Genomic DNA, 22,899 nt, shown 5'->3' on the forward strand with positions numbered 1-22,899 from the left:
TGTGGGTTTTTTAGATGTGAGTTTTTTATTATTGTTTGTCTTTGTTGCAAAGCTGGACACAGTACAGTGTGATGTTCTGTCACAGTGTCCCACTAAGAAAAGCAAGTTTTGTGATAGTATATGGTAGCGTCCATGCTTTTAGTTTGGAAGAACGAAATGTATAATTTTAGTGAATTCTGATTTTCCTTAATTAGCACATTAAGCTTTAATATACTGGTAATTTTTAGAATATTAAGATTTAATATACTGGTAAGGAATGTTGGGGGCAAATATTGTCCTATCCTAACAAACCATACATCAATGGAAAGCTTATTTATTCAGTTTTATACGGATGATGATATATATATATATATATATATATGGAAAGTATATATATGATATATAAAAATTAAATGATGTATAAATGATATACATAAAAATGATATAAAATTTCTCAATTTCGAAAAAATGTACCCTTATGATTGGTTTTGTGGTCCATGGTCTTTTATGTGTGTATGATGTGCATCTTAAAAGGTATCACCCACTCAATTGTTCTGTCACCTATGATCTAAATAACATGTAATTACAGGAACAAAGTGTGTTTTTAAGGTGACTGAATAAGAGGCTGAGAAAGGGGGACAGTTAAGACATATGAGGAAAGCCGTGCCCTTCCCTCAGGCCTGAGAGTCTCATGACTGTATATGTGTGTAATGTACACACACACTCATAACCTTTTATTGATTTGCATATAAGGTTGGTGTATTTATATATGTCAGTGTATTAAGAGATAAGTGCTTGGGTAGAAACACATTCATTTGAACATTTACTAAGACGTTTTTTAACAAACGGCAAAATAAATGTGCATTTTGGGTGAAACAGTTCAGTACACTGTGCGGTTTACATTTGATCTGAATTTTTCTCTTCACTCATTCTGATTTATTCCGAGTTCTCAGATGATTATATAATTACCTGTAACATATGTCAGGAGGTGCCATTGATCTAATTGAGGAGTCACACAATGCTTTGTCATTACTGAGCTGCCCTAAACCTGATCTGTCATGCTCTGCTTGACTTTTGTGATGTTTATTATTTCAGTGTTTTTGTTTACTTGTTTTCTCCTGCTTTATTTCCCCTTCTGTACTCCTAATTACAGCCTTGCCCTCAGCTAGCTTTCTCCTGCATTGGTACCGCTGCTCAAGTCATGAAAGCAGGACAAACAAGAACAGTTCGAAATGCTCGACTTGCTACAGCATGAATCAAGTCTTTTATACTGATCTTTCTCTCTGTTTTTCTTTTTTTCCGCTTTCTCCTGTCTTCTCCTCCTGCATCAGATGTTCATCAAATACATAAAGGTTAGCGCTCTTCTCTCTTAGATCTTGTCAGTGCTGCTTTGGGTGGCAGGCTCACATACTGTAAAACAGTGACAGTGATATTAATGTTTTCTTACACTCACACGGGAAACACTTTAGTTTTGTTTGACATTATTGGGACATCGCTAAAGTGGACATTATTACATTTTATATGAAGGTAAAATAAGCATTGGTTTTGTTGTATGACCATGTTTGAGTGTGACCATATTTGAAGTTTTAATTTTAAAAATTTTTGTGTAGGTTGAGCTACTCTCCCACTTTGGCTCTGAACACTTCTGTCCACTCAGCCTGATCAGGTGTGTTTGATTATTGTTACTTGAATAGAATAGGGACATTTCCAATACTGTATATAACATGACTGAAACCTATTTTGCACATGTATGTGAATGACCATATGCACATAAGCTTGATGTTATTGCATTCAAAGAGCAGTGCAGGTATGTGTTGCATACTCCGTATGACCACAAAGAGCTCTATATTGTCTATTAGAGCAAAAAGGTCTTCTTCTGTTGTCAACATTTATATTGCCCACTAGCTGATGAACACTGTGTGTGTGTAATAGCACAGATATTTGAGGAAATGTTAATAATCAGTTGTTTTTACAGTATTTACAAGTACACTACTGTTCCAAAAGTGTGAGGACAATAAATTTATTTTTGAATGATTTTGAAGTCTCTTACACTCACTACATATCACTTTTCATCAATTTAATGTGCCTTTGCTGAATATAAGTATTTCTTTCTTTCAACAAAAGTTGTAATGACCCCAAACTTTTGAATGGTTGAATATTATGTGCATTGATTTTCAAACGGCTTGCGGTTAGTATTTTTATGGTTTGTTGTGTGTTTTGATGGGAATTGTTTGGTATGCGTCATGAAATGAAGTATTTTTTCGTTCATTTTGAGAGAAAAATATATATAAAAAAAAAAGAGTTATATAGAAAGATAAAAACTGTTTTCATGACCTTTCAGAAAGTGACTGATAAAGAATAAAAGTATTTCTTTAACTAGTGCATACTGCACAGCAGCATTATGCTGTAATGAGAAACGGGTCGCTTCTGATTTTACAATCCTGTACTTGCATTGCCCTTTAAATTTCACTGACTGTGAGAAAGGACACATGGTTTTATAAAAGTTAGTAAAAGTTTATAAAAGAGGCAAAGTTCTTGAATTGAGTTGATCTCTATACTGCCTCAAGCTCCTCTCAGGCCCGTTTGCATTGGCAGGAGATTTAATCTTGGTTGAAGGCCCATAAAGAGGCTGGTCTGGCTACACTCTATGAGAGACTTATTGTCCCACTGTAAGGAAATTACTGTACTGTACTGTACTATACTGTGAGAGGCAAGCAAAACACTACAGCCAGATATAAAGATGAAAAATAAAAATCCTTTCCACACTTGTACTAAACATTGTGTTAGCTTTTCAGTTCTGACCTTAACAGATCCAAATTTGAGAATCACAAGTAGCTACTTTCTGGTCATTGTGATATTTTACAAGACACATGATACAAATGTATTATAAGGCATCATGTGGCAACCCTTGTGAGTGCGTACAAATCTGCAGAGTGAAATTTATTCCAAAATATTTGTTAACCCTTGTGAGTGTCTGCAAATCCACAGCGTAACATTTATTCCAATTCCTACTTCCCTCTGATCTCTGAGCCTGCTCATTCCTTTAGGATTGAACGGGGGCTATAAAACATGTTTTTAAAGACCCCCACTAACCTGGGCAAAGGGCAGAGTGATTATAGTTGTTATGTAGAAGGCAGAGATAAGTTATGCTGGTGATCAAAGTGGGCTTTATGTTAATTTCTTATTCTGAAGCCTGACTGTCTCTTATCTTTCCAGGGGCTGTTTGTTCCTTACGATAATACAGGAACATACTGTCATTTTTATAACACTCCCTCCCATGCTATTTTTAATCCTTATGCTCTTTCTACATTTTTCCTAACTCTTATACTTGCAAGTATCTCATTTTTTGTGTTGCTCATGTGTATCTCTGTGTATATCAGGGTGTTTGGCACCAGTATGGTGGAGGAGTATGATGAGATAGCTGACTCTCAGTACACATCAGAGAGAGCCGAGTATCTGGAAGAAGACTTTGGTGAGATCATCTCTCTAAATGATTGCTCACAGAAAGCTTAAAAAGTACAGTATTAATAGATAGATATTTGCAATAGTATATGGCAGAATTTAATCATTTAATTTAGACACAAGACTGTATTTGTTTGTTTCCTGGCAGTTTGGCAGTTGTTGTGTGTGTCCATTTGGCTAATGCTGTCTTTTTTACAGATTACCCACCTGGCTACCTGCCGTCAGAGGACAAGACATCGAAGAATCTGCTGGGCTCTGCTACAAGTATGTGCTGTTCCTCCATATTCTGCTTGTGCTTTTGATATCATGAATATTTATCTGTAGATGCCCACAAGTAATCATTTCAATCTACTGGTTAAACTAGCTAAATTGTGAGCAGAAGTGGATAACAGCATTGGCACTTTATTATTGGGTTGAAACCCGTTAGTTGAGCATTGCACAGATTCACATTGCCCACGGCAATCCCTGTTGATTATATTCCAGTTTGCTCAAAGCTACAGTGGCAAAAAATGTTGTGAAGTGGTGTGCCCTCTGCCTGAGTATCAAAGTTTTCTTTTAAAACGTGTTTTGAATATACATTATAAAGTCAAAACTATTACAAAGTGATTTCATTAAATGAAATAAAGCCATAATAAAATATACATTTTAGGTAACTTTTTATTTCAGATAGTTGACAATGCAACATTTCTCATTTTCAGATTTTAAATTTAAGTACTTTAATTTTATTTAAAATTACAAAAACTAAAATACATTGTAGCTAAATAGAAATATAAAAAAACTAATACAATGACAAAAGCACATAACAAAATGACAAAAACCTAAAAAAAAATAAAGCAAAAGTATTTAAAATACTATAGTAATATATAAATAATACTAAAATAATATTGTAACAAATGCAGTTAAATGTTTAACGCAGTTAAACATCACCAAAGCTCAATACGTGGAATATTACATAAATGTACAGTATATGTAAGGTTATTTTTTATTATTGTTATTGCATATTTGCAACACATTAACTATGGAGAATTTATGAGGTTAATAATGAACAGTCCTTGTATACAACGTACTTCTGTTGCCAGTAGAATGCCAGTTAATGCCAGTATACATAACAGAATTTAATGATGATAATAAGACAAAATTGGAAGAACAAACCAAATTACATTTACCAAAGATTAAATTGTTCTAGTTATACCACGCAACAAGCATACTGGCAGATTGACTTCAATTATTCAGAAGTTCATCATTTTTATCCAATGATCATTATATTTTAAGAGCGTGGTATTTGGTTTGGTGAATTGTAGAGAACAGTTCAGCCTGTGTGTTGGCACTGTGTGACATTTACCCCTGTTCCATGCATATAAATGTTACATTTTTAGTATTTTCCTCTGGATTCTTTTAGACGCCATCCTGAACATGGTAAACAACATCGCAGCAAATGTGCTAGGAGGCAAACCGGAGCTAGAGGACGGAGCTGAAATGGAAGGTATGGACCTGATCTCTGCCTCGAGCTTGGATATTAAAATCACCCAATCCTGAGTCTGGACTAAGAAACTACTGCACTTATTTGCTCCTCTTTGCTTGGCAGCTGTTTGTGACTAGTGAGGGCTGTCACCATGCCAACAGTGCTGGAACTGTGAGGCTTGGCAGTGAAAGCACGTCTTTGATGGGTTCTGTGGCTGTGCTTGCCAGCATTAAACTCTCCCAGGGTGTGTGTGTGTGTGTGCGCAGGCCCAGAGAGAGCAGCTACAAAATGCTGTTCAAACAGGCATGTGGCTTTCCTAAAAGCAGAAGTGAAGTTTAAAAACATGCTGCTTCTCTGTATCATGAAAATCAATGGTTTTATTTGTAGTGTAAAAGAGAAAAGACTGTTTAACAAGATATTTTTACTGTGGCCCTTGAGAGATTGCAGTCAAGTGGATGGCTGAAAGCTTTTAAGTTTGTAAAAGGAAAGCACGCTATTTGCATTTTTTCTAGATAAAAATGGTGATTGATAGCTGATATAACAAACTTACACAAAAATACATACTACAGTTTATAGATATAAAATAACACAAAATTTAATCACCTGATCAAATTTATACCAATAAAATGAATGAACGATTCTTCCCACTGTGAGTGGAAAATAATTTTAGTTTTAGTTTTTTAAGTTTATAGTAGTAATGTGAATTTTATGATTTTTGCCTTCTTTGAATTTGAGTGAGATACTTTTAGTTTAATTGTTTTTATATTTTTGTTGGTTTTTTAAATTGTTTTGGTTGTTAGTTGGTAATTTTTTTATGACACCTGCCTTTCAGAAAACTAGGTGGGTGAAAATTGTGTCCCCTGTTTAACATTCATGAAACAGACTAATAAGGTTTACGAAGTGTCCTCCTAATCTTTAAGATGATTTCTGCACCACTCATGGCTTACAGTTTTACAAACTCACGTATTAGAGAGTAACTTCCCATTTTTGATGCAGATTTTTCTAGATAATGTAATCTTCACCATCACAAAGACCGACTCGGTATGTGACAAGAATTCAGAAAATGCCATTGTGGCACAATGACTGATATTCCAAAGCTGTGTTTTTTCAATTTCCTTGTTGTTCTGGATAAATTGAAACCATTCCAATCATTATATAATTTAAGACTCTTGAGATCATCACCTGTTGCTAGTTAAGGGCACATTTGTGTTTGTGTGTTTAATCTTGGCTGCTTTTCTCTGAACAATAGCCCTCTTTGTGTTGTGGAAGGGCGGTATGGAAACCAATGTTCATTCATGTTCTCCTTTTCCTTTTCTCACTGTCAAAATTTGTTCTTTCTCTCATCTTGCTCAGGAAATGTTTCCACTGGGACAGAAAACGTCACACAGGCGTCGACAGAAACCTCACTCACGCCAGAACCCACCCCTACTGAACAGCCCTCTACGTGAGTCTCATTCATACACCCACTCTACTCATCCAGCATATTAAAACCCCAAATGCTTGCTCAATACTGATCCCCAAGCTAGTCCGCGTATTCCAGCACAGACTGGTTTGAACTGTTTGCTCACATACCAAATTAACCACAGAATCCTTTTTCTAATACAGTGCAAGCTTATAAAACTTTAATTAACTGTATCTGCCTCATAACCAGGCTCAGGGTCGGACTCAATCTGCTGTATTATGCAGAGTGCATTTAAACATGGTAAAAATACTCTTGTTGTTTAGTTCAGAGAGGAGTATGTTTAGTTCATATTCTGTTTGGTCGTGCTTATAACTAAGTAACAATCACTGTGTAACCTTGGTTTAAAATGAAATGAGAGATTTGAGAACTAACATTCTTGGTCTTCATATCTCCAGGCTGGATGTTCTTGAGCTGGATCCCACTCTAGTGAAGGAGGACTTAGAGGTTCCTGAGGCTCCTTCAGAGCCTCCACCTGAGGAGAGCCGTATTGTCATCCTCATCGAGGAGGAAGAAGAGGCCACCCAGCCGACGGTGACCCTGCTGGAGGAGGAGCAAGAGGAGGAGAAAAGTACAGAGGAGATGTGGGAGCAGGAGAGCGCCACATACTGCGGCCACCTCTCCACTTTGTCCTGTTTGGCATCTCTGCACGAACGCTTCTACTGCTACTGTTCGGCAGCGTTAGCACAAGAGCGCCAGCGTAGAGACCGGCGCCACAAAGCACAGGACACACACACCGACACAGACACTCAAACCACCCCTCAGCAGTCCCTCCCTGACACCACCCCAACACAAGAGCCCCCTGTGCCCTCTGAGAAACTTCCAGAAACGGAGCAGCCCTCTCAGGCTCAAGCTGAGATGATTTCCCCTACTGAAACGGTGGCTTCTCTGCCTCAGTCCTCCAGTGGGGAGTCTGCGGTGAGCGAGCAGGAGCTCCCACCTGAGACTATCCTGTTAGAGCCCAGTCGTACCTCCACCCTTCCCCCACACAGCTTCTCAGACACCCCCACCCAAAACATCCCAGAGTCCCTGCCCACGGGAGAGCCCATGGACCAGCGTCCGCAGTACCTGGTGGACATCCCAGAAACCCTTACTCCAGAGCAGCACCAGCAGCCTCCTCTCTCCCAGTGCTGCCTCCTCTGCGCTCTCCTCCACCACCACCACTGAACCCCACAGCCCAGAGACAGACCCTCCCAAACTGGAGCTCCCCGTCGCCACCAAAGAGCAGACGGTTCAGCCGTTGCCCACCCACACTCGCCCCGCTGATATCCCACCTCCTACTGAACTTCCCATCCCGCTTCCAGAGGCCTCGGATATTGGCAAGACTACAGGGGTTGAAGATCCTCACCACAGCGCTGTGGCCTCCCAGCCAGAGCTTTCTGAAGCTCCTCTGTCTCAACAAGAAGAGACTGTAGATGACATTCTGCTCCCACACCGCACCGCCGGAGAGTTTTACGCAGAGCAGCAGCATTCGGTGGAAATGGGCCACGGGAATGGAAACGGCAACGGGAATCAGGTGCACGGATCCAACCAGAAGGAATCTGTGTTCATGAGATTGAATAACAGGATTAAAGCACTAGAAATGAACATGTCACTCAGCAGCAGATACCTAGAGGAGCTCAGCCAGAGGTCAAAACACACAGATACACGCTACCAAACCTAACATGATCATAGTGGGCCACATTGTTTGATTGACCCATTCTTCTGTCTCTCAGGTATCGTAAACAGATGGAGGAGATGCAACGGGCTTTCAACAAGACCATCATCAAACTGCAGAACACCTCCAGAATCGCAGAAGAGCAGGTTATTATCAGTCACACAAAACATTAGTCATATGAGCTGGGCCTTTTTATAAACTTTGGCACTGGCAACTGCAACATACGTGGACCCCAAAACGTGTTTGGACACTTAAATACATTTGAGAAAGTGTGAAAGGCACTGTATTAAATAAAATGTTGTTTTTAAATTTGAATATATTTTTGAATTTGTTATGTTGGGTTTATTAAGTTATTTATTATTATTTTTTTTTTTTGAAAGAGGTCTCTTTTGGTCACCCAGGCTCTAAAATACAGTAACACACACACACATTTTTTCTCCAGTTTTTAACTGTATTTTTGAGTAAAATGTATTCCTGTAATATTAAAGCTGAATTTGCAGCATTTATTGTGCCAGTCGTCACTTTCACATTATCCTTCAGAAATCATTCGAATTAAGCTAATTTGCTAAAGGAACATTTTTTATTATAATTATTAGTGGTGTAATTTACACATCCAAAACCTTACACATCCCAAACATTTGACCAGCAGTGTCAACATTGAAAAGAAAACTGTCATAAAGTAATTTTATGAAGATACACAGTTTATCATCAAAACGAAGACAAAATATGATTGTTAACTTATTTATTGGATTATTTTTCTTTTATCTATTGTTTATCCATCAAATATCCCTCTAACACTTGCACTATTCTACTACTTGTTTTTTCTCATTCTCTATTCTTTTCCTATTCTTCCAAATTTTTTTCTTTACATTTATAAAAAATGACCCTTTAACAGTAGCATTCTCTATTCATTTTCTATTCTATCTGCTTCTTTTCTTTATATTTATTATTTTTAAAAACCCATGCTACGTGAACGGCATTAGACTGAGACACATATCATCGCTCTTTTGTCTCTTTTTGATTGCTTCTATTGTCCTATTTGTATTTGTAAGTCACTTTGGATAAAAGCATCTGCTAAATGACTAAATGTAAATGACAATAAAAAGACTTTAAAGACATTCTGTTTAATATAAAAAAAAAGTTCTTGGACACCTTCTGGCTAAGAAAACTGACAACTTTGGGGGCAACTGTAGCATGTACTGTGTTTTTAACACTTATAACTGTTTGCAACTGTGTGTGTGTATGTCTGATTTAGGACCAGAAACAGACAGAGTCTATACAGATGTTACAGAGCCAGCTGGAGAATGCCACCAGGATCATGCTGAACCTGTCTGCCACAGTTGCTCAGCTACAGCGAGAGGTCTACAAACCTGCATTTCTCATCTCATTCCTAACCCATCTAATGTTTGGCCCACCCAGTAATGTATATTCATATTGTTTACTGTGTGTTGTAGGTGTCTGACAGTCAGAGTTATCTGGTGCTGTCTCTGATGCTGTGTCTGATGCTGGGTCTGCTGCTCTGTATGCAGTGCTGCAGGAGCTTGCCCGGTCACAACACCAGTTCAGTCATTCCCATGAGCAACCACTACCCCAGCCCTAAGAGGTATAACACGCACACCAAATGTGCAGAATTCATAACGCAATACAAGAACACAATGCATTCTCAGGATTGCAGCAAGGAGTTCTCTAGAGACCCTGCAGTCAGTTTTCTGTCACGTCAACTACTGTTATGGCAGAACAACAGCTTGAAAGAGTTGACTCAAACTGAAAATACATGGAGTTAAGACTGATTGATGAGTCTTTTGATGAGCAGAGCAATCTTTCTGAGCAAGCTATAGATTTAAATCCGATTTAATAGCACAGAAGTTTCAAGTTAACCCTTTGTGACAATAATGTAACAGCATGCACTACCATTTAAAAATTGATCATTTATGTTGCACATGATTTTTATTTCACACAATTTGGTATTTTGAGCTTTCTTTTCATGAATCAGGAATCAGGACGTTCACATCTATATTTGGACACTTTCGTAGAATATATTTAGGATTAATGTCTCTCTCTCTCTCTCTCTCTCTCATTCTCAGGTGTTTTTCCTCATATGATGATATGAGTCTGAAACGGAGAGTTTCTTGTCCTCTCGTTCGTTCAAAGTCATTTCAGCTGCCTACGTCAGAAGGTAAGAGTCACCTTTGACACTGAAGAGAGTTATGATGCCAGAGCTCTCTCTGTGTCTGTGTCTCTCTCTCTCTTTTTCTCTAACTCCTCCCCTTCTCTCATGTAATTCACATTGTTTTACTCTGCTCTGGTTCTTAACATCCTGTGTCTTTTTCAGCCAGACTCAAATCCACCATATTCATTTCTCACAGCCCACTAACATCAACCTTCCCACTTAACATGTGGCTTACGTTGTGTTCTTTCATTCGGCTGCTGCTCTCAGAAGAATCACTCCTTTTGAATTAAATAGCACACAGATCACATTACAGCTTGATCTAGTTTTGGGTCCAGCTGTCACTAGTTCCAAAGTTTCTGGCGATAATTCAATATCAGCGTGACCTTTACTGGAGCACAGTGTGATTTGTAATTGAATGTCAACATCTGATCAGAAATGGGATGTATTAAGCAAAAAACACTTTCTTTTACAAGCCAAAAACTAAATTAAATCTGTTAATTGAGTGTAATTTGTTATAAAAAATAAGAAAAAGTTAGCTACTTGGAAATCAGTTTATTGATTCTCAAAGTAAATGAATTACTTTTTTATACTGATAGTGTCACCATATTTAGTCATATTTAAAACTATAATAAAGTTAATATGTATATGTATCATTTAATATGCAGAAAATTAGGTAAATGTAACAGTAAATACATTAAATCTTACACACACAGTATACATTATTTGATTAATTTCACATTTTAATTGAAATGAATGCATTTTTTAAAGAATAAAGTCATTCAATTTTCAATAATTTTATTTGTAAGTGATGTGTGCAGTAATTAATTTGATTAAAATCTGAAATCAAATGACAGCTCTAATATGTAAGAACAATTCAAAAAATTAATATGAAAAACTGAACCGTCTTCACTACTTTAAACACCAGATCCTTCCTGTGCTTCTTGTTCCATTTTTTCCTTTCACATTTTGCTGCAGCATTGTGTGTGTGTGTGTGTGTGTGTGGAGTGTGTGAGCTCATCAGTGGTTTGTGTTCATACGGCAGAGGTTGGATATTTTTAGCACATAATGCATTTGGCTGGCACATGTTGGACATTTGCAAGTAGTAACAGTGGAAAAAGTGGTCCATTTAATGGATTACTAAGTATCGCATATACAGATATGCAAATCAAACTTGACTTTCAAATGCATGCAAATGACAGCATTATGCTAACAATTAACACTGCAGCCATGGTTACCACATGCAGACTTTGTTGGCAATGCAACGAGAGTGAATAGGACATCACAAGGCGGATTACAATTGAATAACAGTTGCACCCATGAAGAACAGCAGAAAATCAAATTCTTTAAAGTGTCTGTGTGTAACTAGTGCTACTACTTGCAAGTGTTTTCATGCTTGTGTTATTGTTTGCCATACCATTCCGTTAACCTGCCCCCTCTCTCCCCTCTTTAGTAGGTCCTGATGACTTGTACATTGTAGAACCTCTAAGGTTTTCTCCAGAGAAAAAGGTATGGAGTTTGTTTGGGCCGCTGTGTGTTCATGACAGTAGTGGGACTGAGGCGGGGTTTCAAAACCACTCACTGCTTGTTTAGCAGCTCTTGTCTTTGTTTTTTCCAGTTAGATTATCAATCTGCAAGAACCGTATTAATTACATAAAAGCTTTATCAGAAATGCTTCAGTAAATGCCAGGAGTATTTAGTAACCATATTCATTAGATCTTTGTGTTTTTTGTGTATGTTTGGTAGTTGTGTTAGAGGTTTGTGTGTTTTGGGAGGATTCAGATTCCATTGAACAAAATACCAAACAAAAACTGTTTTTAATATCACATTGATATTATATTATCAAAATTTAAACTACAATTTTAGCTTTTTTTTTTTTTTTTTTTTTTTTTTTTTTTTACATCCAGTCAGTAATTGCATTGGTCCCTTAAGTACAAAACAGTCACCGTTCATTTCTAGTTTAATTTGTTAATGATGAAAAGTTAGTCAATAACTGTGTCATTTTTTAATGTGTTTTTAATTTTTTTAAAACATATAATGTGTGTTTTTGAGTCTTTTTTGTGTTGTTTTGAAATTTTTTTTAAAAATAACCGCTCCATAAGAGTCTTGACTTGGGTTTTAGTCAAGGTTTAACTTGTTCCCCAAAGAATAACTTTGTTTGCATAACTTTATGCTGGGATCTAATAGTAAAGGCCTGTTCAGACCAATATTTGGTATGATTTTCACATGCAATTTGTCTGTTCATACCAATGCAAAAAAACAGAAGACTGCTGAATAAAAATGCTAATTCACTCCCTGACATTAAGTGATGCTCATAAAAAAAGCAGAAACACCGATATACAAATTTTTTATAAAGTGTGAAAAATGTTTTTTTGTTTTTATAAAGAGATTTTAATTTTTTTATTCACTAGTGTTAATCCAGCAATTTTTTTTATTTTAAAAATCATTTTATTGTTTTTTTAATGTCTATATAGTATTTAATTTTTAATCATTAGTTATTAATTATATTTTTTTTTTTGTATTCAATGTCATACTCATTTATTTCATTTCAAGTAACAAAAATGTTTTTGTTTTTTTTTAAGTTAAAAATAACAACGTTGTTTGCTGTCACTTGGCCAAATAATCTCTGGGCATGCAACCAAAAGAGTAAATCTTGGTTGGCCAGTTTTGTTGCCCTGTGATGGAAAAGAGATTAGAACACCTTGCAAAAAAAATAAAATAAATGCATTGCAATGACTGCATACAGATTTTCATGTCGGCCTGAACAGATGCATTAACAGATGTTCATTCAAATGCTCCAAACATTTATGTTGGTGTGAACAGGCCTCAACTTTCTCTGCCCTCATGTGTATCATCAAGTGATCATAGTGATTGTATCGTTGTGCCATCATTTCTTGATTTCTATTTCTCTATTCTTAGTGTCTGATGACGTGTTCGCCGCTTTATATATTTGTCTATACTCACTCAGCACAAAGATGGTTACCGTGGCTTTAGGTGTTTAAATACCTCTCTGAATGGCATGAAATCATTTCTCCCTGTTTGTGTCTTTCAGAAAAACGCTGCAAGACAAAAGGAGGGGACAGAGTGGAGACGCTCCAGGCCTCCGTGCCCTCAGTGACGGGTGTTAACGGTGAGCCCAGATGCAACGGTGAAACATCAACATCTTCTCTTCAGTTCCTGCCGTCATCGTGCAACGGCTACGCAGCCACCAGCTCGTCCAGGGACTGTGCGTCAGAGGGCAGCACGGAGAGCTCTGCTTCAACACTGTCTGAGGACTCCTTCAGCAGCGCCCCCTCCATGAACGGACACGACCCAAACCTGTGCAACGGCGAGCCCCCACCGCCGACCTTCCCTCCGGCCAAGAGCAAGATGGAGAAGAGGTCTCTGAAACGACGCAAGTCAAAGAACGCTGAGCAGGAGGAAGCCCGGCGCGTGGGCGAGATACTGCCACTTCCTGTGACCGTCATGCCCACGCTGGAGGAGCTCATGAAGGGAAAGGCGGACCTGGGCGTGGCCACATTCGGAAGGACAGCTGTAACAGGACGAGTTTGAGTTCTTATGCCACCATCTTTCTTTTTCTTATTCCATCTCACCATCGTTTTGAGATTTTATTGTGAGCGCTGATCCTGACGCCGTCTTCACTACATCCTCCTGGTTCTCTGAACTTTGGTTATGTGCCTTTTTTTTTATCCATTCGGGATCTTTTTTTATTATTATTATTATTCTTCTGGGGAAGTTCTGACTGATAAACATTGGCAAGTATGAATGAGACTTGGTTTGATGTTGCAGAGGTGACCAGGAGTTTAGGCCGATTTACAGATGGCAGACTTACAACATTCAGCGTGTTTCTTTACACTAACATGACCCTCAGGTCTCCATTTCCTCTTTCACTGTCCCTTTAAGGCTCACTCACTCCTTTTTTTCCTTCCTGTTTGGATATGGTATTCTTGTACATGTGAGTGTGTGTTTGTGTGTGACTGTACACCAGTCATTGTCTGTGGTTGGTTTGTGGGACCAGTGATGTCACACAGCACAGGGATTCAATCCAGTGAACAGAGCGGAATGAAAAACAGATCCAGTCCATGCTAATTCTGTCATTTGTCTTTTAGAGCCAAATTAAGGTGTTTTTTTTTCTCTACTATTCGAATCACAATCTAATTTTGACCAATGAGTCCAGGCTGGGCCTGAACACTCTCTCACACACACACACACACACACACACACACACACGCACACATTCATATATCAACATGTTCACATTGTGCATCTCAAGCATGTTTACAGCTGATTTTCTTCATGTTCAGTGGAGCCGTCATAAAAAAAGACATTTTTACACGCCTTATATATACACACGGGGAGTTTGTAGGGGACATTCTGTTATTTTAGTGGTAATTATTTATGTATTTATTTATTTAAATGTGACCCAGGCTCTATGAGATCACGGTCATGTGATATATGAGATACAGTGCCCCCCCACCCTGACCTCAATGTAAGAGATTTATTACAGATACAAATGGTACGGACTACATCTTCCTGTTCTCTAAAGTTTGATTTGAGAAAGCTAGATTCTGCTTTTGACTTCTCAAACTCTTTATTTTGCATTCAAATCAATTCTTAAATCAAATGAAGCATCAGCTTAATCCGTTCTAATGCTCATAACATCTGATTGGCTCAGCTTCTGGCTGTGATTTACTCTTCCTCGCTGGATCTGTTCGGACGAGCTTTGGGTTACTGGATTCGAGATGAATCTGTAAAAACGGCCGAGCTCTCGTTGTTGTGCAAATATCATGCATGAGTCCAGCAAAGCAACCGTCTGGTCTGTCCTATCTGTCATGTACATGTAAAGTTTGTGTGTGTGTGTGTCCAGCATCTTCTCTTTACACACTCCATGTCCCTCTTAACACACTTTCTATGTGTGTGTGTGTGTGTGTTCGCTGCTTTCTTAGTTGTTTTTAATGCATCCAAGAGACCATTTGACATCCCAGTGGAGTTTCTCTGTGTCAGATCGGTGTTGTGTAAGACTGTAAGTGTTTTCTTTCACGCAGACGATCCCATCATTGACCTTTAATCAGACTGTGGGGTTTAGAGAATGTGAATTCACATCACGATTTCAATAAAAGGGAAAGATTGGGATGGCCTGCGGTGGACCATCTCTGTGATTTCCATGCTACGTTTCACTTTAAAATGTTTCACTGCCTTTCTCCTTTTTGAATGGTAACTGATATGTGCTTGTGGAATTTGTGGGTGTTTTCTCATCAGTGTGTATGTTGATGACTCTTTCCTGTACACCAGTGAGTAGAGACCGCTGCGTGTGTCTCTCCTGTGCACTTTGGAGAACTACACATGCCTTTGTTTTTCTACACCACACCTTGTACGTGTGATTTTTTTCCTTCGCGGCTTGTTTTATTTAGGAGGGCTCTATTTGGTGGTTGCTGATTTATTTAAACGTACGCTAGGTGGCGCCCAAATGAAATATCATCATCTGTGAGGACGAACTGCACAGTATTTGATTTTATTTTGTTTTTCCAATTGTAACTACAGCAGTGTAGTGCCATTAGAAACTGTGAATTTATAAATAAAACACTTTGTTGTCTTTATTCAGTGTGTTTTTTTATTACTTTCACACTATAGTACAAGCATTATAACCCACGAAAGCGGCTATACCGCATATAGACATAAAATAGTGGCACAACTTATTATATCAGTGGTTTTCTGATTATGAAGTCTCATATAAGCCATTACAAAGTTTCTTAGAAGTATCCAAAAAGCTGAATGCAGTCAGTTTGGCATGTGTGTGTAGATTATTACACTATATAATTTTTGCATTTTAATGTGTTTTAAAGACAAAGTCCAAAAACATACTAAGATATTGTTGACTATATATGACTCACTGAGTGATAATTAAAATTTGTACATTTCTGTGTAATTGTAGCCACATAACTAGTGGATGGCATGTGTGATTACAAACAACAACAACAAAAACGTTTACATACACCTTTCAGAATCATCAAAAAGGTAATAATTTTACCAAAATACATGCCATTGTTTATTTAGTGACCTGAATAAGATATTTCACATAAAATATGTTTACATAGTCCACAAGAGAAAATAATGGTTTAATTTATAAAAATGACCCGTTCAAAAGTTTACATAATGTACACTTGATTCTTAATACTGTGTTGTTACCTGAATGATCTACAGCGGGTTTGTTTGGTTTTTTTTTTGTTAGTTTTCTTTATAGTTCAGTGGAGTCTAGGACTTTTATTTTGAAGTGTGTGCCGCAGCAGGTTGATCATTCGCATCCTTGTTCTCTTCCCTGCCTCGCACAGATCATGCTCACACAGATAGTAGTCGCTGTGTGTTGAGAGGACTTTTATTTTGAAGAGTGTGCCGCAGCAGGTTGATCAGTCTCAGCCCTGCCTCTCACAGGCTCGCTGACCGATCTGGAGCTTATTAAGGTAATAATAACTTCATCAAATACACTCGAACGTGCATCAGACAATTAGAGTAGCACTATTAAAAGCTAAATTAAGCATGCGCGTGGATGTCACGAGTTCATTTTGATGCATGAGTTTTATTGCATATTTATATTGATGATCCGTTATCAGACACAGGCCATCAATAGACTATCAGATCTTAAAATCATCTCGTTTAAAACACTGCATGCAGATCTTAAAAGCAGCTTTTGATTGTGTTGCGCATCTGAAGCTCGCGGCGGAAGAATCGGTGAAATAGAGGTCAGGCGATAAGAGACTTACACGACAGTAGTGTTAATCCTCTGCACGTTTAACCGCTGCTACACAAACCTGCACGACACGCTCAGCCGTGCTTTCTCACGGGTCTGTCCTACACGACTGTCAGTTTTAGTGATATTTGGTTTTATGTATTGCATTTAAATAAATGAGTATTATTATATATATTATTGTTGTTGTTGTTATGAAGCAGTGTGACGCCAACAACGAACAAAATGTTTTCAAAGGTTATTATTATTTTTTTTTTAATGCGCAGTCATCATTATTGGAGAAACCAGTGAAAATGACCCTTGACCACAAGTCTGCAGAGTCAGACTCCACGTGTTTTTGTTTTTTTTCTTCAATAAAATCGTTTCATTAAAAAAAAAAAAATGTAATTTTTAGAATATATTCTGTCAGTGCTCCTGCAACATTTTATTCTGTATTATGCTGGAATGTTTAAAATGTATATAAAAATTATTTGTAATATTTAAATTGAGCATTTGGTTTCTGGGCAGTGTTTAAATTCCAAGTTAAAATGAATCGAGTATTTAAATTATTATACATTTGTGACCCTGGACAACAAAAATTGAGATGTATACATCATCTGAAAGCTGAATAAATAAGCTTTAATAAATAAGGTAGAATATGACAATATTTGGCTGAGATACAACTATTTGAAAATAAAATCTGGAATCTGAGAGTGCAAAAACAATAAAAATATTGAGAAAATTGCGTTTAAAGAAGTCCAAATGGAGTCCTTAGCAATGCATATTTCTAATCAAAAATTAAGTTTTGATATATTTACGTTAGAAAATCTACAAAATATCTCCATGTTCCATTGATCCTAATGATTTTTGGCATAAAAGAAAAATAAATCGATAAGTTTGACCCATACAATGTATTGTTGTGTACTGCTACTGAATACTGGTTTTGTGGTCCAAGGTCACATTTAAATAATCTGTTCCTAAGCCTACACATGTCACGTTTTCAGTCCTGTTTCCATTCTGCTATTCTCTCCATTGCGTGTAGGTATGCTGTTGTCATTTGAATATGATCCACCGCATTGATCCTTACGCATTGATTTGATACAGGATGGCTGAACCGCCTCGGTCATGTGACTGTTTTGTATCTCTGCCTCCGGGTTCAAAAGAAGATCATGTGATATTTGGTAAGAACTCTGACCGGCCGAGAGATGAGGTGCAGGAGGTGGTGTATTACCCTTCATCCTCACACGCTCCCGGATCTACAGTGCAGGTGAACAGACTTTTTCATTACGTTTCACCCAATGCATAATATTATATACTTTCTATTTCAAATATATTTCAATATATGTATATATATATATATTTTCTCCCCTTTCTCCTCCAAATATGTGGCTGCTGAGTAAAAATCTGGTGTTGTGTCCAAACCACAGATGATTTACAGCTGATTCTCTTTTCCTTGTAGTGCACATATATTTCCATTCCTCAAGCGGAGCACACTCATGCGGTTGTGCTGAGCAGACCCGCTTGGCTCTGGGGGGCTGAGATGGGGGCTAATGAACACGGGGTGTGTGTTGGGAATGAGGCCGTCTGGACCAAGGAGCCTGTGGATCCAGAAGAAGCTCTGCTGGGAATGGACCTGGTTCGGTGAGCTCGAAACAAGCAAACGTCTTTATCTCTATCTGCTTTCTAGTCTTGAAATTGATCAGCTGATGTGTATTGTGTGTGTTGAGGCTGGGTCTGGAGCGCGGGGACAGCGCGTGGGCCGCTCTGAATGTGATCACAGGTCTGCTGGAGCAGCACGGTCAGGGCGGAGCCTGCAGGGAGGCCCCCGAACCCTTCAGTTACCACAACACCTTCTTACTAGTGGACCGACAGGAAGCCTGGGTCCTAGAGACTGCTGGGAAACTGTGGGCTGCACAGAAAGTCACAGGTGAGGAAAGATGACTCATGGTCAGTGGTGAATGTGTTCTTTCACAGGTTAAGTGAGTGAGTGTTTCTCTCAGGATCTGTCTGAAAAGATCCAAAATGAAGGACATTTATGTTTTATCCTGGTAAACAATTAAAAGTTAATATTACAACAAAAGTTAATAAGTGAATATGGTAAATGATAAATTTGGTCTCTTAAAGAAGACACTTGACAGATTATTGCTGAAGTGGGGAAAAAAAAATAGAAGTTTAAGTTTATTATTGTGGAAAATGCCCCCCAAAAAACAGTATTTTAAAATGTTATATAAAATATATTTTTCTTTTACCATGAACAGTACAGTACACAATTTTGTCTCAATGTGATATGAGACAAAAACTCATACGGGGCATTTTTTATTAATATGAACGCGTTAATTAGTAAACTGACAGCCCAAATATATATTTATGTTATAAATGTGTAATATTATAATATAAATGAATAATTGTTTATATACATGTACTGATGTATTCGCTTAGTAATGTTACTGTGTTTTAACATTTTCAAAATCAGAAATATTTGTAAGTATAAACCTATGTACAATAGCTGTATCAGGATAACACATCTAATGTTTTGTATCTAAAAAAATCCATCTCTAAAAATAAAGCGGAGGTTATTTCTTTTGTCAGAGGGAGTCAAGAACATCTCTAACCAGCTGACGATAGGCACAGAGATCTGTGCGGAGCATCCGGAGCTGCGCGCTGTGGCTCAGGCTCAGGGCTGGTGGAGCGGAGAGGGGGACTTCAGCTTCTCTGCTGTCTTCAGTCCTGACAACCCCCCCGCCAGGATGGAAATGGCCAAGAAGCGCTACATGGGCGGCACAGCCCTGCTCCAGCAGCACAACGGTACGTTTGCGGGCCTTGGCCAGTGAAAGCTGCCATGGATGTTGTGATTACAACAGGGAACTTCAGTGTTATATTTAGGTTTCTGAAATGTGTTTTTGATGTGTTTTGGTTGCAGTAAGATGCAGAGTTAAATTCTTACTCTTGCTATACAGAGTTGTTTTGTTATTTTGAAGAGTGGATTTATTAAAATATTTTGAATACTGCCATCTACTGTTTAGACACTGCACTTAGATTTATTGCTTTTTTTTTTTTTTAAAGCAATTAGTAGTAAAAGTAGGACAACTAAAACGTATTTATCATGATTTTTTTATTATGACATTATATGTTTACTTAAAATATTTAGTCATTTTCAGTTTCTAATAATTTACTGTAATAATAATACTGTGTATTTTGTATATTTTTTTTTATGTAGTGCTTTGTTTTGCATTGAATTGGTTTTGTTATAGTTATGTTTTTGGTTTTTTATTTATTTAATTGATATCACTAAAATCTTGTGGTGTGTGATGATGATTTTTACATTTTCAAAACGTTTTTTTTTTTGGGGGGGGGGGGGGGGGGGGGGGGGGGGGGGGGGGTTATAATATATTTATATTTTCATATTATAATACATTATAATTATTACAATACACTAATTAATATCTTATATATTATAAAAGAATACAAATATGCTATTTATTTTTGTTTTTTCATTAAAATTAATAGAATATGTTATTTTCTTTTGGGGTATGCAATGTATGATTTTTTTTTTTTTTTTTTTTTTTTTTATTAAATACATAACTGCACAATTACAGATGTTACTCTGACTTGCAGGTTTTAGAGGTTTATTTGTCATCATCTAATCTACACTACCGTTCAATAGTTTGGGGTCAGTAAGATTTATTTTTTTAAGTACTTTTTTTCCATCAAGGATGTATTAAATTGATCACAAGTGACATTTAAGACATCTAAACGGTTAAAAAAGATTTGTATTTTTTTTTTTTTTTTTTTTTTTTTTCTTTCTGAATATTAGTGAATCGTGAAAGAAAATGTATCGTGATTTCCACAGAAATATTCAGCAGCACAACAACTGTTTTCAGCATTTATAATACTAATAAATGTTTCTTGAGCAGCAAATCATGTGACACTGAAGACTGGATTAATGATGCTGAATAGATTACATTTTAATATATTACGGTGATCAAATAAATGCAGCCTTGATAAGCATAAGTATCAAAAACATAAAATCTTCCTGACTTCAAACTTTTAAAATGGTTATGCTTTTTGCAATATAACACACCTTTTATGCCAGTTTATACCTGAAATATGACATTTTTATGCCAGTTTTTTAATGTGGTTTTGCTTTTTGAAGTATGTCTCACCTTTTATGCCAGTTTATAATATGTACCTGCCAACACACCTAACAGTAATCTGTGCCATGTGCCTTATAACAAAGCCACACCTGCCACATGTTTTTCTCCTCTCCTGACTTGGATGTCTTCTGTACTACAGGCAGCATGGTGTCCATCCTCCCGCGCAACCCAGACGTGCCCTGCGTTCACTTCTTCACTGCCACACCTGACCCCTCCAGGTGTGACCCTGAAAGATCAGCTCAAGCCTGCATTGTCAGGGTAAACTCTTCACACTTTGATTCTTCTCTTGTAGGTCTGTATTCAAGCCTTTTATCTTCTCTGAGAGCGTGAGGTCTGTCAGCATGGTGATGTCTCCTCAGTACGGCTCAGACGATCCTGTTAGGACACAGCCTCGATTCCAGCACCAGGTGGACCGGAAGCACGAGCTGTACAAAGCCCACCAGACGGCACTGACCAGTCCTGTGAGTCTGAGAAAATGGAGAACAAAGGTTTTTTATTGATAAAATGCTTTTTGGTTTGTTTACTTAAGCTTTTGAACATTAATTATAAAGCCTGTTGTATCACATTTGATACACACATTCCTAAAGCCTCTAAATGATCAACATGATCAAAACTATTTTACACCAACTTCAGGTCATGATTCATGTCTCTTTTTGCTTGAAATGGTCTGTGATTTATTTTTAAGTAAATGTGAGAATAACTTTTATATTGTTAGAAATATTTCAAGATTAACTTTTCCTGGAATTAAGCAACTTTATTTAATTATCCATGCCCATTTTTAGTTAAAAATGTTAAATGTAAGAATCAAATATGATGCATCAGAATTTTAAGGAACAATTATTTTATACATCTGTCAGTTATCATTGTATTGCATTGCATTATCTGTTTTCCCCCACAGTAAAAACTACAGAGCTTTGATCAAAAAACTAAGCATTTAAATGTCATAATTACTCATCTTAAGACATTTTATTAGGGAGATACAGAGATGTTATATAAAGTTTATACAAGTAGTCTACTGTTATCAAGACAGATTTAATTTACAGTCAGAATTTTGTTATACAGATTGGCCACATAAATATCAGCAACTGCACCAAATGTTTACTAATTCATAAAAAAAAAAAAATTTTCACACTATTATTTAATGTTAGGCTTTACAGGTGTTTAAAGGAATACTCTGGATTTAATTCAATGCAAGCTCAGTGGACATTATTTTTATAATCATCAAATATTATGCCTTAACTGCTCTCACTGAGCTTAACTTCCACTGAATCTGCAGTATTCCCCGTGTGTCTGTGTGTGTCAGGATGCTGGAGTCTCTCTACAGGAGACTGTGAGATATCTGGAGTCTCAGTGTCTTGAGGAGATCGAGGCCATGCTTCGGGGGGAGATTCAGGGCCAGGAGCTCGGGGATCTGTTCTTTGACTGTGTGGACGCTGAGATCAAATTCTACCAGTGAGACAGAGCAGGTAAACAGAATAATGTCAGTGTATCTCTCACACATCTGACCTGTGACTTCCACTGTCTGATATTGCCTGTAACTTGTGGCTGTTTTGCAGTTGTCGTTGTGAATGTCACTAGTGCTTGCTGATCTGCCTGGAGAGAGAGAGAGAGACAGTCCGGAGCGCACAGGTTCCTGCCTGCTCAAATCCCGCTCTCCTAGTTCCCCTGATGCCATGCCAAACTAATTGTGATGTTCATGCCACATTAACTGTAAAAAAAAAAAAAATTTTGGTTTTTATTTTGGTTGGTTAACATTATTGTTTTGTTGTTTGTCGGGGGGGTCGTTTATGTATGAATTTCATTAACCAGTTTGCAATAGATTACTACAGTAAGGTGTG

At 37.5% G+C, this 22,899-nt stretch overlaps 2 protein-coding genes across 2 annotated transcripts in view; both read left to right on the forward strand.

The window, feature by feature from the left end:
• The window catches only part of suco (SUN domain containing ossification factor), a 51,501-nt gene extending 35,718 nt beyond the window's left edge, over positions 1-15,783 (forward strand). The window contains 14 exon segments of the mRNA XM_042747064.1: positions 1,311-1,331; positions 1,590-1,645; positions 3,360-3,451; positions 3,640-3,705; positions 4,841-4,924; positions 6,257-6,347; positions 6,761-7,459; positions 7,461-7,991; positions 8,078-8,165; positions 9,275-9,379; positions 9,474-9,622; positions 10,104-10,195; positions 11,640-11,702; positions 13,239-15,783. Coding sequence (XP_042602998.1) covers positions 1,311-1,331; positions 1,590-1,645; positions 3,360-3,451; positions 3,640-3,705; positions 4,841-4,924; positions 6,257-6,347; positions 6,761-7,459; positions 7,461-7,991; positions 8,078-8,165; positions 9,275-9,379; positions 9,474-9,622; positions 10,104-10,195; positions 11,640-11,702; positions 13,239-13,738 — 2,637 coding nt within the window. The 3' untranslated portion in view covers positions 13,739-15,783.
• A 705-nt stretch (positions 15,784-16,488) lies between these two features.
• scrn2 (secernin 2) lies at positions 16,489-22,667 on the forward strand. The gene is made up of 9 exons (XM_042746823.1): positions 16,489-16,644; positions 18,012-18,174; positions 18,367-18,548; positions 18,635-18,834; positions 19,497-19,716; positions 21,145-21,279; positions 21,354-21,522; positions 22,365-22,527; positions 22,618-22,667. The coding sequence occupies exons 2-8, from the start codon at positions 18,013-18,015 to the stop codon at positions 22,515-22,517; spliced, it is 1,221 nt and encodes a 406-aa protein (XP_042602757.1). The 5' UTR covers positions 16,489-16,644; position 18,012; the 3' UTR covers positions 22,518-22,527; positions 22,618-22,667.
• Positions 22,668-22,899: the final 232 nt, after the last annotated feature.

This window comes from Cyprinus carpio, chromosome B20 (genome assembly GCF_018340385.1).
Source record: "Cyprinus carpio isolate SPL01 chromosome B20, ASM1834038v1, whole genome shotgun sequence".
Classification (NCBI taxonomy): Eukaryota; Metazoa; Chordata; class Actinopteri; order Cypriniformes; family Cyprinidae; genus Cyprinus; species Cyprinus carpio.

What these genes read in the sequence shown, in the direction of transcription:
- scrn2 (XM_042746823.1), top strand. Translation starts at nt 18,013, where the DNA reads ATGGCTGAACCGCCTCGGTCATGTGACTGTTTTGTATCTCTGCCTCCG. An exon ending in CTCCCGGATCTACAGTGCAG is followed by an intron (nt 18,175 to 18,366) that starts GTGAACAGACTT and finishes TTTTCCTTGTAG; the next exon opens with TGCACATATATTTCCATTCC. An exon ending in AGACGGCACTGACCAGTCCT is followed by an intron (nt 21,523 to 22,364) that starts GTGAGTCTGAGA and finishes TGTGTGTGTCAG; the next exon opens with GATGCTGGAGTCTCTCTACA.